The 16,190-nt window shown below is 45.7% G+C and overlaps 2 protein-coding genes across 2 annotated transcripts in view; one reads left to right on the top strand and one right to left on the bottom strand.

Annotated features, from left to right (window-relative positions):
• Positions 1-15,177, bottom strand: part of inha (inhibin subunit alpha) — a 36,006-nt gene extending 20,829 nt beyond the window's left edge. The window contains exon 1 of the mRNA XM_060828229.1: positions 14,474-15,177. The gene's annotated coding sequence lies outside the window, so the exon portion shown is untranslated. The remainder of the gene's footprint in view (positions 1-14,473) is intronic.
• Positions 1-16,190, top strand: part of LOC132817707 (obscurin-like) — a 306,454-nt gene that overhangs the window by 14,067 nt on the left and 276,197 nt on the right. Inside the window, exon 2 of the mRNA XM_060828232.1 lies at positions 14,540-15,649. Coding sequence (XP_060684215.1) covers positions 14,584-15,649 — 1,066 coding nt within the window. The 5' untranslated portion in view covers positions 14,540-14,583. The remainder of the gene's footprint in view (positions 1-14,539; positions 15,650-16,190) is intronic.

Below are 16,190 nucleotides of genomic sequence, written 5' to 3'. Positions count from 1 at the left end.
GACGTTTGGAGCTAGGGTGAGGTGGGGGAAGGGGAAATGAGAAAACTGTTGAAGCCCACATTGATGCCCGGGGGTTGAAGTGTTCCGAGGCGGAAGATGAGGCGTTCTTCCTCCAGGCGTCTGGTGGTGAGGCAGCGGCGGTGAAGGAGGCCCAGGACCTCCATGTCCTCGGGAGAGTGGGAGGGGTGGTTGAAATGTTGGGCCACGGGGCGGTGTGCTTGATTGGTGCGGGTGTCCCGGAGATGTTCCCTAGAGCGCTCCCAATTCCTCCGCCTTATCTGCTCCCAGGAGGACCAGTTCCACCACAGAACACACCAGATGGTCTCCTTCTTTAGAGATCGCAATTTCCCTTCCCACGTGGTTAAAGATGCCCTCCAATGCATCTCGTCCACATCCCGCACCTCCGCCCTCAGACCCCATCCCTCCAACTGTAACAAGGACAGAACGCCCCTGGTGCTCACCTTCCACCTTACCAATCTTCACATAAACCAAATCATCCGCAGATATTTCCGCCACCTCCAAAAGACTCCACCACCAGGGATATATTTCCCTCCCCATCCCTTTCCACCTTCCACAAAGACCGTTCCCTCCATGATTACCTGCTCAGGTCCACGCCTCCCTGCAACCCAACCTGGCACTTTCCCCAGCCACCGCAGAAACTGTAAAACCTGCGCCCACACCTCCTCCCTCACCTCTATCCAAGGCCCTAAAGGAGCCTTCCACATCCATCAAAGTTTTACCTGCACATACACCAATATCATTTATTGTATCCATTGCTCCTGATGCGGTCTCCTCTACATTGGGGAGACTGGGCGCCTCCTAGCAGAGCGCTTTAGGGAACATCTCCGGGACACCCGCACCAATCCACCACACGCCCCGTGGCCCAACATTTCAACTCCCCCTCCCACTCTGCCGAGGACATAGAGGTCCTGGGCCTCCTTCACCGCTGCTCCCCTGCCACCATACGCCTGGAGGAAGAACGCCTCATTTTCCGCCTCGGAACACTTCAACCCCAGGGCATCAATGTGGACTTCAACAGTTTCCTCATTTCCCCTTCCCCCACCTCACCCTAGTTCCAAACTTCCAGCTCAGCACTGTCCCCATGACTGGTCCGGACTTGTTCTACCTGCCTATCTCCTTTTCCACCTATCCACTCCACCCTCTCCTCCCTGACCTATCACCTTCATCCCCTCCCCCACTCATCTATTGTACTCTACGCTACTTTCTCCCCATCCCCACCCTCCTCTAGCTTATTTCTCCATGCTTCAGGCTCTCTGCCTTTATTCGTGATGAAGGGCTTTTGCCCGAAACGTCGATTTCGCTGCTCCTTGGATGCCGCCTGAACTGCTGTGCTCTTCCAGCACCACTAATGCAGAATCTGGTTTCCAGCATCTGCAGTCAGTGTTTTTACCTCTATTTCAAATGAAATTTACATTTTTATTTGAAATATTCTTTACCTGGTAATTTATGGGCACATTATGTTCATTTTGGTTGGTTCGTCACAGTAAAAACATTAAAAGAGTGAAATCCTGTCCAGCAAACACATGGGGAATTCCTTCCTTCTTCATTTTCTTGATAGATTTTTATTCTCCAATGTCTTAATGGATGTGGGGCAAAGGCAAAAGTGGAGTAGTTTGCATATCAGTCATAATCTGGTTCTGTGCGGGAATAGATTTGAGGGGCAAAATGCTGATATACCTATCCTCCTATGAGCAGATATCCGGAATGTGATGCAACAAAGGGAATATCTTTGTTGCATGTAATGTTGGGAAATCAGCATGTGTAATGAGGGGCTATCAGGCTGGTAATGAGGGTAGTATTGGATGTGCAATGATGTGGTATCAAGATGCGTCATGCGTATCAGTGTGTTATGAGTGCATATCAGGGTGTGTAACATAGGAATATTGGGTGTGTAATGAAGGGCTATCAGGGTGTATAATGAAGAAGTAGCAAGTGTGTAATTAGGGAGTAATAGGGTGTGTAATGAGTGCATAAAGGGGTTTTGAGTGTGAAATGAGGGGGTATTGGGTGTGTAATAAATGTATATCAGGGTATCTCATGAGTGCATATCAGAATGTCTAATATAGGACTATCAGGGTGTGTAATAAATATGTATTGGGTATAAACTGAATGGATATCAGGGTGTGGGAAGTCGTGGTATTGGTTATATAATACGAGGATTTTGGGGCGTAATGTTGAGTATTAGGTGTGTAATGACATGGTATCAGGATGTGTAATGTGTAGCTTTTGTTGAGAGCACCAGCAATTGTGGTGTTTGTCCTGGAAACTGTTTTCATTGCAATGCCCCACTGACAGTGCCTGAGTGGAATGAATGACTGCATTTCCTGAGAATCTGCCTTGCTTAGAGTCAAAGAGATATACAAAGGTACCTCGATTATCCGAATATCAATTACCTGAATATTGGATTATCTGGAGGAGATCTCGAGACCCTGATAGCAACATCAAAGATCGCATCTTTTGTTTACAATGATTAAACAGGCACTGTCTCCGAATGACTAATCTCCCGCCCTCTCTCTCTCTTTCCCAACACTTTCCCTGGAGTTCAACAGAGGGGTGCATCCTAAACTCCCCTTTCCCAGATAACCTTGCTATTTGGAGACTTACCCACAAAGGTAGCAGTAGCAGCAGTCTTGTTGTTGTTGTCCAGTCTGGCTGCCCTGGAGAGGGGGTGGGGGGCAGGGGGCTGTGTAGGATGGGGGTGGGGGTAACATCCTGTGAATCTTTTCTGAACACTTTCAAGTTTTACAACATCTTTCCCATTAGAGGAGGAGGAGGAAAGGAAGGAGAGAGTATAATTGGAGCAAAATGATCAGCAGTCACTGTTAACAGGTTTCATCAGAAATCAGTGATGCCTACATACCAGTCGAGTGTCAGTGTCGAGATCCCAAATGGATTCTTGTCTGCACTGCATCAGTACTGTTAACACACTCTCCCAGTTGGAGGAACATCTTTCCTGGCTATCCTTTTAGGACTGCACAGTGACTCAGTGGTTAGCACTGCTGCCTCACAGTGCCAGGAACCTGGGTTCAATTCCAGTCACAGGTGATCGTCTGTGTGGAGTCTGCACATTCTCCCCATGTCTGTGTGGGTTTCCTCTAGGTGCTCCGGTTTCCTCCCACAATCCAAAGATGTGCAGGTGAGGTGAATTGGCCATGCTAAATTGCCTATAGAGTTCAGGGATGTGTAGATGCATTAGTTAGGGGTAAAAATGTAGAGTAATAGGTTCAGGGAATGGGTTTGATTGGGTTACTCTTCAGAGGATCAGTTTGTGCCAAAGGGCCTGTTTCCGCACTGTATGGATTCCATGAAAAATTCTATATGCTTTAGGGAGATGCTTAATGGAGGAGGGAGGGTCAGCATGAGTGAATGTTTCAGCAGCCAATCAGTTAAAATGGGGACAGGGTCAAGGGGAAATTACAAAGGTGAAAATAGGGATTCTTGAGAGGGAATGTGGCCAGAAGTTTTGAAAAAATATTTTTCTTGAAAAATGCTTCTTTAAAAAATTAGTAAGTTACAAAAATATGACAATATAGCATCATAACATCAAACAACAATAACAATAAACCAACTACAAAATACTCTACAAGACAAATCAAAACTACACTTACTACAAATCAATAAATAATGCCGCTCAGCGCAACAAAATCATAGCTCTCAACCTTTGACAGCATCAATCATTAAACCCACATTTGTTCGAAATTCTTCCTCTCATGGCCTTAGCTTTATCAACCTAAACCATCATGGTTAGACAATAACCCGAATCAATATGGCAGACAGATCTGCTTCTAAATAATTCAAAAAGGGTTGTCACGTCTTGTAAAAGTTGTCCGTTTTCTGGTGTACCATATTTGTAAGAAGGTCTAAAGGAATGTGTTCCACAATTAACTTACGCCATCCCGACAGATCCAGGGAGTTGTCAGACACCCAGCACATCAGAATGTTCTTCTTCGCACAAAAAGTGAAAATGTTAAAAAGCTTTACCCCATGTACAACTAAAGGAGGTAAATTCAGCAAACCAGGAGCAAAGAGACCAGGTCCACCTTGACTTCGGTCCCCAAGACCCTATTACTTATCTCACAGTGCTCCAATACGCACGAAGCCTGCGCAGGACCATACACAATGAGTGAGGGAACCCATATTTACTTTACATTTGGGACACACTGAAGATGCTCCCTGCTTAAATTTAGCAAGATGAACTGGGGCCAGATGAGCCCTATGAAGAATCTTTAACTGGATAGCATGGGTCCTAATACACATCGAAATCCTCCTTGCATTCTCACAAATGTCCTCCCGAAGTGTTTCCAAAGTGATCTCAACTCCCAACTCTCTCTCTCAGACGTCATGTAGATGCTTGATATCACCTGAGAAAGCTCCCCCCCCCCCCCCCAACAAATGATAGAGAGTATTCACTGAAACAGTACTCTTCGCCTGAAGCACCTTCTTTTCCATATCAGATCTATAACACTCAGTCTCTTGACTGAGTGTGGTCTCCTTTCAGGTAAGAACTCTAATCTGAAAGAAACAGAAGAGGTCCCTACTCAACAATCCATTTTTCTTAGTTATTTGATCAAATGATACCAACGTTTCATCCTCAAACAGATGACCCAAACGCAAGATTCCCCTTTCCGCCCAAAACTTAAACCCGGATCCATTGTCCCTGGCCGGAATCCTGGCATGTCAACTCTGAGATTAAGAAAAGATGTTTTAGACACATTACCCTCCATCTGCCTCATTGCCCTCCATGCTTTGATTGTATTAGTAACTCTTGGATTACAACAATGTTCCACAGCTGTCCTCATTTTGTCTAAAAACAACAAGTTGTTTTTGAGGATTTTGAGGCCTCCCAGACGAGGTGTCCTCTAAAAACAACTTGTTTTTAGAGGACACCTCGTCTGGGAGGCCTCAAAATCCAATCATGTTGACACCGAATCCCCACAGACTCAGTCACTAATAAATGATAGGATAGAGTTCAGTTGATATCTTCTAATGTAGGGGAGGTCCACGCCCCCCCCAATCCCTGAGGCAAATTCAGTTTCTCAAGCTTAGTAAGAGGCTGCTTTCAGTGCCAAATAAAAGAACTATTCAACTTTTGAAATGTTTGCCTGGGAAAGAGCAAAGAGAGCATCTACGAAAGGTACAATAAGCGAGGAAGAACATTCATTTTGATAAGAGTGATTTGACCCAACGATGATGTTGGAAGGGGCCCCCATCTTTGAAGGTCTTGTTTAATCTTGTCAAACAAATGAACAAAATTAGCCTTGAATAAACTATCAAAGCTAGGGGTAACAGAGGCCCAAGTAAAGAAAATCTCCCTGTGCCCACTTAAAGGGGAACTCACCTTCCACATCAGATATTCCCCTAAGCACCACCACCGCCCCCTCCCCCCTCACCCGATAGGCATAGGTTACAACTTTGAAAACTTGATCTTGTAACCTGAGAAAGAACCAAGCCAGAGGAGTTGGTGGAAACTAGTACAATTGCAGGATGGGTATATGAATAGGAAGGGTTTGGAGGGATATGGGCCGTGTACTGGAAGGTGGGACTAGATTGGGTTGGGATATCTGGTTGGCATGGACGAGTTGGACCGAAGGGTCTGTTTCCTTGCTGTACATCTTTATGACTCTATGACTATAATTAATACACTGTATCAAACAAGGCACTGAAACTGCCGGGTTCAAAAGAAAAATAATATAATCCGCATATTGTGTAATCTTATGCATCTTTGACCCCACCTTTGGGGCAGCTACATTAGAATCCCCACAAATGGCCTCCACCAATGGCTCAATCACCAATGTGAAATGCAAAGCTGAAAGGGGACAGCCCTGCTGCCTGCCCCTACAAATTGTCAGACCGTATACCATTGGAGAGAACCGCCACTGGAGGATCACTGTAAAGGACCCTTACTCATCTAGTAAATACTTCACCCAGGCCAAACCGCTCCAGGGTATAAAAAAGATAAGGCCATTCCACCACATCAAATGCCTTGTCAGCATCCAAAGAGACCACCAGCCCTTGAACCTTTGCTGGCACACTTGGATCATGTTAAGCAACCTCCTAACAATATGAGAGGATTTGCGACCCTTTATAAAGCCCATCTGATGTTTTTTAACAATAGAAGGTAACACTCCTTTCAATCTCAATGCCAAAGTCTTAGACAAAATTTTATAATCAGAATTTACGGGAAAGATAGGACTATAAGAAGCACAGTCCTCTGGGGCCTTCCCTTTCTTGCGGATAAGTGAAATATCAAGAATGGCGGGAGGCAATCACGACTATATGAACAGTTGTACATGTCTAGCATCAGTCCTGACAGTTTATTGTCAAATTCTTTATAAAACTTACTGGGAACACCATCAGGGCTGGGTGCCTTTCTACTTTAAAGTTGCCTCACCACCTCCTGCATCTCTTGTGCTTTTAATGGAGGACTGAGGAGAGTTGCCTGCTCAGCAGACACCCCGGAAGATCCAAGTTCCTAAAAAAGACTCCATTTTATCCTGTCTATCCTCACAACATTCAGACTTAAACAGTTCACTGACCTTTTTAGCATTACAAGTCCCATTTCCTTCCCTAATAGGAGCATTAGATTGGGGGACATTCTTCTTCCTAACCAGATATGCCAAATATTAACCCTGCCTATCACCATGCTCAAACAACATTTGATTTGCAAAAGAAAGTTCCTTTCTGGCTGCTTGCATAAGCATGAAGTTTAAGGCGGATCGAAGAGCTGTGATCCGCTGCAGCTTGGTCACTGAAGGTCTACTGCAATATGCCGTCTCAGCTGCCTTCAATCGTGCCTTGAGCAGATACTGTTGCATTCCCTTCCGTCACTTCTGACTGGCCGAGTATGAGATAATTATCCCTCTAACATAGGCTTAGCAGTCTCTCAAAGAATGGATGGATTACTAGCTATACCCGAGTTGGTGGCCAAAAATGCTTCAAATTCCCTAGAAAAGTATTCAACGAACTTGCTATTCTTGAGGATGAAGGGATCCATTCATCAGCACCATAAGCTCATTGTATTACCCTTAATCTTGACCACTAAATATACTGCTGCATGATCAGAGATGGCAATATTCCCAATTCAACAAGATACCACCGAATTTAGAAGAGCCATTTATGAGAATAGTATGCCACTTATGAGGATTAGAAAAGAATGTAAAGTCCCTGCCTGTAGGGTGGAGATGGTGGCCAGACGTTAATCATGTTCATATAGATGCGAGCAAGTTTTGCAAAGTTTTGTAGCTCAGATTGAGGTTCTGGATGTAGGTTTGCTCGCTGAGCAGGAAGGTTCATTTTCAGACGTTTCATCACCATACTGGGTAACATCTTCAGTGAGCCTCCTAATGAAGCACTGGTGGTGTAGCACTTTCTATTTATATGTTTGAGTTTCCTTGGGTTGGCTGATGTCATTTTCTGTGGTGACATCATTTCCTACAGTGATGCCATTTCAGGTTCTTTTTCTCAGGGGGTGGTAAATGGGATCCAAGTCAATATGTTTGTTGTTAGAGTTCCGCTTGGAATGCCATGCTTCTAGGAATTCTCGTGCGTGTCTCTGTTTGGCTTGTCCTAGGATGGATGTGTTGTCCCAGTTGAAATGGTTTCCTTCCTCATCTGTACGTAAGGAATCACATCACCAACCCAAGGAAATTCAAACATATAAATAGAATGTGGGCTACACCACCAGTGCTTCATTGGGAGGCGCACTGAAGATGTTACCTAGTATGGTGATGAAACGTCTGAAAATGAACCTTCCAGCTCAACGAGTAAACCTACATCCAGAATGGTCATATAGATTCCTGTGAATCACCTTGAGATGTTTATGATATTAACATAGAAACACAGAAGAGCAGTAGATAGCTATTTGGCCCTTCAAGCCTGCTTTAGCATTCATCACGATCATGACTGATATCCAACTCATTAGCCAAATCCTGCTTTCTCCCCATAATCTTTGATTCCATTCACGCCAAGTGATATATCTATCTGTATCTTAAATACATTCAATGTTTTGGCATGAACTACATCCTGAGGTAATGAATTCCACAGGCTGCCTAATGTTTGGGTTAAGAAATGTCTCCTTATCTCTGTCCTAAATGATCTACCCCAAATCCTCAGACTGTGACCCCTGGTTCTGGACACACCCACTACTGGAAACATCCTCCTGCATCTATCCTGTCTACTCCTGTTAGAATTCTACAAGCCTCCATGTGATTCCCCCCTCATTTGTCTGATGTTGTGAAACTTGAGAAGGTTCAGAGAAGATTTACAAAGATATTGCCAGGGTTGGAGGGTTTGAGCTATAGGGAGAGGCTGAAGAGGTTAGGGTTATTTTCTCAGGAGCGATGGAGGCTGAAAGGTGACCTTATGGAAATTTATAAAATCATAAGGGGCATGGATAGGTTGAATAGAAAAGGTATTTTCCCCCAGGGTAGGGGAGTCCAAAAATACAAGGGCATAAGGTGAGAGAGGAAAGATTTAAAAGGGACCTAAGGGGCAGCTTTTTCATGCAAAGGGTGGTGCGTGTATGGAATGAGCTGCCAGAGGAAGTCGTACAACATTTGTATCGCTGGACATCAGAGTGCATCTGGGAAAATTAACAAATGGTGAAATTCACAACTGATCTTGGAGGAGCTGTTTGGGTGAAGTTCACAGCACAAGATACAGATAAGTAAATTGTTTTAAGTGTGTGGCCTACAGAAAGTCTGCAGTAGTGAGTAGACTGGCTTTTTTCTTGATTATATGTTTTTTGAGATACGGCTCTTGATTGCACTTAAAATGTAAACCACAACAATTAAGTTAACCTGGGGCAGTGTTTTATAGAGGAATAAGACAGTGTTATTTTCTGAGTCTTTAGATTGTGAAGGAGCAAAACTGGCCTTTAGTAGAATGATATGTGCTTCTTGTCAGATGTGTGAGTTTAAAGAGAGTTTAAGGGTTACTGCGGATTATATCTGCAATAAATGCTGTTGGTTGCGATTTCTATCAGATCGAATGGAACAGATGGAGAGACAGTTAGAGACAATGAGGAATTTGCAACAGCAACGGTATGTGATGGATGGCAGTTATAGGAAAGGGGGAAAGCCGCAGGTACAGTCACATAGATGGATTAACTCCAGGAAAGGTAAGAGAGGTAGGCAGCTAGTGCAGGAGTCTTGTGTGGCTATCCCCATTTCAAACAAGTATGCTGTTTTGGAAAATGTAAGGGGTGATCGATTCACAGGGGAACATAGCACGAACAGTAAAGTTTCTGGTATTGAGACTTGCTCTAATGCAACGAGGGGTATGTTGGGTTCCAAGAGATCATTTGTGTTAGGGGACTCTCTAGTCTGAGGAACAGACAGACGTTTCTGTGGCCAGCAGTGAGAAATCAGAATGGTGTGTTGCTTCCCTAGGCCAAGATCAAGGATTTCCTGATGAAGGGCTTATGCCCGAAACGTCGAATTTCCTATTCCTTGGATGCTGCCTGACCTGCTGTGCTTTAACCAGCAACGCATTTTCAACTGTGATCTCCAGCATCTGCAGACCTCATTTTTTACCCCAAGATCAAGGATGTCTGAGAGGGTGCAGAATGTTCTCAAGGGGCAGAGGGGCCAGCAAGAGGTCATTGTCCATATTGGAACCAACGACATAGGAAAGGAAATGGTTGAGATTCTGAAGGGAGATTACAGAGAGTTAAGCAGGAATTTACAAAGGAGGTCCTCAAGAGTGGATTACTCCCGGTGCTACGAGCTAGTGAGGGTAGGAATAGGAGGATAGAGCAGCTGAATGCATGGCTGAGGAGCTGTTGTATGGGAGAAGGATTCACATTTTTGGATCATTGGAATCTCTTTTGGGGTAGAAGTGACCTGTACAAGAAGGACGGATTGCACCTAAATTGGAAGGGGACTAATAGAATGGTAGGCAGATTTGCTAGAGCTGCTCGGGAGGGTTTAAATTAGTAAGGAGGTGGGGGGGGGGGACCCAGGGGGATAGTGAGGAAAGAGATCAATCTGAGACTGATAAAGTTAAGAACAGAGACGAGTCAAACAGTCAGGGCAGGCAGAGAATGAGGTAGGACTAATAAATTAAACTGCATTTATTTCAGTGCAAGGGGCCTAATAGGAAAGGCAGATGAACTCAGGGTGTGATTAGGAGTATGGGACTGGGATATCATTGCAATTACAGAAACAAGGCTCAGGGTTGGGCAGGACTGGCAATTTAATGTTCCAGGATACGAATGCTATCGGAAGGATAGAAAGGGAGGCAAGAAAGCAGTGGGAGTGGCATTGTTGATAAGGGATAGCATTACAGTTGTACTGAGGGAGGATATTCCAGGAAACACATCCAGCGAAGTTATTTGGGTGATGATCACCTTATTGGGATTGTATTATTGACCCCCTAAGAGTCAGAGGGAAATTGAGAAACAAATTTGTAACGAGGTCTCAGCTATCTGTAAGAATAATAGGGTGGTTATGGTAGGGGATTTTAACTTTCCAAACATAGACTGGGACTGCCATAATGTTAAGGGTTTAGATGGAGAGGAATTTGTGTGTACAAGAACATTTTCAGATTCAGCATGTGGATGTACCTACTCGAGAAGGTGTAAAACTTGACCTAGTCTTGGAAAATAAGGCAGGGCAGGTAATTGAGGTGTCAGTGGGGGAGAACTTTGGGGCCAGCGACCATAATACTATTGGATTTAAAATAGTGATGTAAAAGAATAGACCAGATCTAAATAGATCAAATGAATCCTTATAAGAGTAGGCAGTTGGAGTATACTTAAGAGGGCAATCAAGAGGGCAAAAAGGGAACATGAGATAGCTTTGGCAAATAGAATTAAGGAGAATCCAAACGATTTTTACAAATACATTAAGGACAAAAGGGTAACTAGGGAGAGAATAGGACGACTCAAAGATCAGTAAGGTGGTCTTTGTATGGAACCGAGAAAATGGGGGAGATAGTAAATGTGTATTTTGCATCAGTATTTACTGTGGAAAAGGATATAGAAGATATAGAATGGAGGGAAATAGATGGTGACATAATGGAAAATGTCCACATTACAGAGGAGGAAATGCAGGATGTTTTGAAATGCATAAAGGTGGATAAATCCCCAGGACCTGACCAGGTATACCCTAGAACTCTGTGGGAAGATAGAGAAGTGATTGCTGGGCCTCTTGCTGAGATATTTGTATAATCAATAGTCATAGGTGAGGTGCCGGAAGACTGGAGGTTGGCTAACGTGGTGCCACTGTTTAAGAAGGGTGGTGAGGACAACCAGGGAACGAAAGACCAGTGAGCCTGACCTCGGTGGTGGGCAAGTTGTTGGAGGGAATCCTGACGGACAGGATATACATGTATTTGGAAAGGCAAGGACTGATTAAGGATAGTCAACATGGCTTTGTGCGTGGGAAATCATGTCTCATAAACTTGATTGAGTTTTTTGAAGAAGTAACAAAGAAGATTGATGAGGGCAGAGCGGTAGATTAGATTACTTACAGTGTGGAAACAGGCCCTTCGGCCCAACAAGTCCACACCAACCCGCCGAAGCACAACCCACCCATACCCCTACATACATCCCTTACCTAACACTACGGGCAATTTAGCATGGCCAATTCACCTGACCCGCACATCTTTGGACTGTGGGAGGAAACCGGAGCACCCGGAGGAAACCCATGCAGACACGGGGAGAACGTGCAAACTCCACACAGTCGCCTGAGTCGGGAATTGAACCCGGGATCTCAGGCGCTGTGAGGCAGCAGTGCTAACCACTGTGCCACCGTGCCGCCCATATAGATGTGATCTATATGGACTTCAGTAAGGCGTTCGACAAGGTTCCCCATAGGAGACTGGTTCGCAAGGTTAGATTTCACGGAATAAAGGGAGAACTAGCCATTTGGATACAGAACTGCTCAAAGGTAGAAGACAGAGGGTGGTGGTGGAGGGTTGTTTTTCAGACTGGAGGCCTGTGACCAGTGGACTGCCACAAGGATCGGTGCTGGGTCCTCTACTTCTTTGTCATTTACATAAATGATTTGGATATGAGCATAAGAGATATAGCTTTTAAGATTGCATGTGACACCAAAATTGGAGGTGTAGTGGACAGCGAAGAGGGTTACCTCAGATTACAACAGGATCTGGACCAGATGGGCCAATAGGCTGAGAAGTGGCGGATGGGAGTTTAATTCAGATAAATGTGAGGTGCTGCATTTTGGGAAAGCAAATCTTAGCAGGACTTATACATTTAATGGTAAGGTCCTAGACAGTGTTGCTGAACAAAGAGACCTTGGTGTGTAGGTTCATAGTTCCTTGAAAGTGGAGTCGCAGGTAGATAGGATAGTGAAGAAGATGTTTGGTATGCTTTCCTTTACTGGTCAGAGTATTGAGTACAGGAGATGGGAAGTCATGTTGAGGCTGGACAGGACATTGGTTGGAATATTGCGTGCAATTCTGGTCTCCTTCCTATTGGAAAGATGTTGTGAAACTTGAAAGGGTTCAGAAAAGATTTACAAAGATGTTGACAGGGTTGGAGGATTTGAGCTATAGTGAGAGGCTGAACAGGCTGGGGCTGTTTTCCCTGGAGCGTCAGAGGCTGTGGAGAGATCTGACTTTGGTCGGCATGGATGAGTTGGACTGAAGGATCTGTTTCCATGCTGTATAGCTCTATGATTCTATGGCTAAGATGAGGAGGTATGTCTTCACCCAGAAAATGGGAGCTTGTGGAATTCTCTGCCACAGAAATCATTTGAAGCTAAAATATTGGGTGTTTTCAAGCAATCAGATGGTGGATGGAATAAGCTGTCTGAGGACGCGGTGGAGGCTGGCACAATTACAACATTTAAAAAGGTTTCTGGATGGATATATGAATAGGAAGGATTTAGCGGGATATGGGCTAAGTGCTGGCAAATAGGACTTGATTAATTTACGATATCTGGTCGGCATGGATGAGTTGGACCGAAGGGCCTGTTTCTGTGCTGTACATCTCCATGACTCTAATTAAACAATGGAAAAGAGGCTGTTCAGCCCATCAAGTTTGCATCACCGAAAATATGCTAAATCTACACCAGTCCCACTTTCTCACATTAGGCCCAGAGACTTGAATGTTATGATACCTCAAGAGTTCATCCAAGTACTTTTTAAAGCTTCTGAGTTTTCCGCCTCAACCACTCTCCCAGGCAGTGCATTCTAGATTCCCACTACTCTCTGGGTGAAAAAGGCTTCCTCAAATCCCTTCTAAACCTCCTGCCTTTCACTTTAAAATGATGCCCCATTGTTACTGACCCTTAGACTAAGGGGAACAGCTGTTCTCTATTAATCCCGTCCTTGCCCACCATAATCACCTAACACCCCTCTCAGGAAGTTCCCCCCCCCCCAACAACCTTCTCTCCAATAAAGAAAACAACCTGTGCTCATCCAGCCTCTTCGTATCTGAAATGTTCCATCCCAGGCAACCTCCTGGTGAATCTCCTTTGAACCCACTCCATCGCAATTACATCCTTCCTATATTCTGGACACCACAACTGCATACAGTGCTCCAGCTGTGGCCTAACCAACATTCTGCAGCAAAATCACTGATGGGCAAAAGTGAGGACTGCAGATGCTGGAAACCAGAGTTTAGATCAGAAGGATCTCAAGCAGGAACGGGATCTCCAGCATCAGCAGTCCTTACTTTCACTACTTCTGTACTCAAATCCTTTTGTGATAAAGGTAATATTCCATTAGCATTTTAACCTCCACTGATTTATTGACAAGGGCACATCAACAATTTATGAAGGTGGATCTCAAACACCTTCCCAAGGATAATTAGAAACTTGTTAGACATGGTTATACCCTCCTGAAAAAGGTAAACATATCCTTTTTCCTTCATTCCTGATGAAGGGCTTTTGCCCAAAACGTTGATTTTCCTGCTCTTTGGATGCTGCCTGACCTGCTGTGCTTTTCCAGCACCACTCTAATCTAAGCAAAATCATTGATGTTGGCCCCAACTGGAAATCTCCAAAACCTGGAATTGATGGATTGTTGGTCTTTAAGGGTCATAGAACCTAAGTGACAAGATTGAGTTGAGTTACATATCAGCTACTACCTCACTGAATGGGCAGAACAGGTCCAATGGGTTGAATGGCCAACTCCCAGTGTTCCGATAATAAGGACGTATTGGGCATGTTTGACCTCAACTGAGGAAGAGGCAAAACAGCTTTCATTAGTTTTAAATAGACTGTTTGCCTCAACCAGCCTGTGTTGGCATTCATGCTCGACAGGAGCCATCCCCCTCCAACATCTCACCATTCCAACACTCCCTTTCTTTCCTTCATCCTTACGTTTATGATGCTGCACCTTGCATTCATGTATTGTAAAGCCTAAACCATTCTCTGAGACCACATTCCATTGGTGAGAACATTTCTCCTGAGTTTCCCACCGGATTTATTAGTAATAATAATCGTTTGAACTTTCTAAAGTAAGTTATTCCTCCCTCACGTACCCGCTCCTCTTGGTAAACGCTGTTGGCAAAACGGTGCTCATATTATTTTGCGTTGCTCGTTCCTAGGTGCCTGGCCAGAGAAGTCTCATTCGATCCCTGAGCATTCTTCAATGGATGTCTTCGGTGGAGCTCCGAGATTTTTATCATATCCCAGGACGTTCACGGTGCCCAATGGGGCAGACGCCGTTCTCAAGTGTCAAATCGCTGGGGACCCTCGTCCGACTGTGATCTGGGAGAGGGACAAGACTCAGATCTCACCTCACGGTCGCTACCGGTTCCTGGAGGACGGCAATGTCTACAGCCTGGTGGTGTCGCAGGCGAGGGTGGAGGACAGTGGGCAGTACATCTGCAAGGCCAAGAACAGCGTGGGGGAGACCTACGCGGCCGCCACCCTCAAGGTGGAGGAGTGCGACGGGGACCCGGAGAACCGGCCGGTCTTCGTGGTCAAGCCCACCTCGGCCAGGGTGGTCCGCGGCCACGACGTGGTCTTCACCGGGCGGCTGGCCGGCTCCCCGACGCCGGCGGTGACCTGGGAGAAGGACGGCAAGAAGCTGACCGAGATCTTCGAGAGCGGGCACTTCAGCGAAGGCTGCGACGGCGAAGGCTGGCACCACCTGAAGATCTTCAGCGCCCGCATGCCCGACGCGGGGGTCTACCTGTGCAAGGCGCGCAACCCTCTCGGCGAGGCCATGTCGGCGGCCGTCCTCCTCGTGGAGCCGGGCGACGCCCCCCACGAGCCAGCCCCGCCCACAACCGCCAGCAACGGCCTTGGGGTCAGCGAGGGGTCGGGCGCCCAACGGATCCGGCGCGAGGCGCGGCGCGGGAAAAGGCACCGCCTCCCTCACCGTGAGCCGCAGTCAGCCTCCGGCGTCGCCCGCCAGAGCCACGCCACTGAAGACCCACCGAGGGCCTGCAAAGTCAAAGTCTTCTCCGTGACAGAGGGCAAGCACGCGAAGTTCCGGTGCTATGTCACCGGGAAGCCCAAGCCCGAGATTTTCTGGAGAAAGGACGGTCGGCTGGTCGCCCCTGGTAGGCGTCACCTCCTCTACGAGGACAGGGAGGGCTACTTCATCCTCAAGGTGCTGTACTGCAAGCAGCAGGATAATGGCCTGTACGCTTGTGCTGCCTCCAATGCAGCTGGTCAGACCCTCAGCTCAGTGCTGCTCAACGTCAAAGGTAAGATTAGAATACATGGAAACTTCTCTCAATAAGCATGACAGGAGGGGGAGTGGGAAAACAAAACACTAATCTCTATTTTATGCCGATGTGGAGTCTACACAAGTAAACATAATCCTTTAGTATGTGCCACTGGCCAGACCAACGTTTTGAAGGACTAACTTGTGCAGTGAATAGAGGATGCCCTACAGACGTGGTGCTTTCAGAAGGTCATTTGATAAGACGCTTCAATAAAAGTTATTGTGGAAAATAAAAGCTCACAATGTAGGGGGTATTTTGTTAACATGGTTGAAAGACTATCTGGCTGGTCGAAAATTGAGACTATGCGTCAGTGGGTCTTTGGCAGGATGTGGTGAGTGGGATTCCACAGGGTTTCTGCTGGATGTTAAAAAGCGTGACAGGAGTTTAAAAAAAACCCAGAAACCTCTATCTTAAGACTATATGAAGTCTTCACTTTTTAAAGAAATTGATCATGTCACTAACTAGGGCAACATTTTGAAAGGGGATCTACAAAAGGATCTTTGAAAGGGGTGCTGTAGAG

The sequence above is a fragment of the Hemiscyllium ocellatum genome, chromosome 7 (genome assembly GCF_020745735.1).
Source record: "Hemiscyllium ocellatum isolate sHemOce1 chromosome 7, sHemOce1.pat.X.cur, whole genome shotgun sequence".
Lineage (NCBI taxonomy): Eukaryota > Metazoa > Chordata > Chondrichthyes > Orectolobiformes > Hemiscylliidae > Hemiscyllium > Hemiscyllium ocellatum.
Note: the sequence above shows the minus strand (reverse complement) of the source record. Positions and strands in the feature narration are given on the sequence as shown.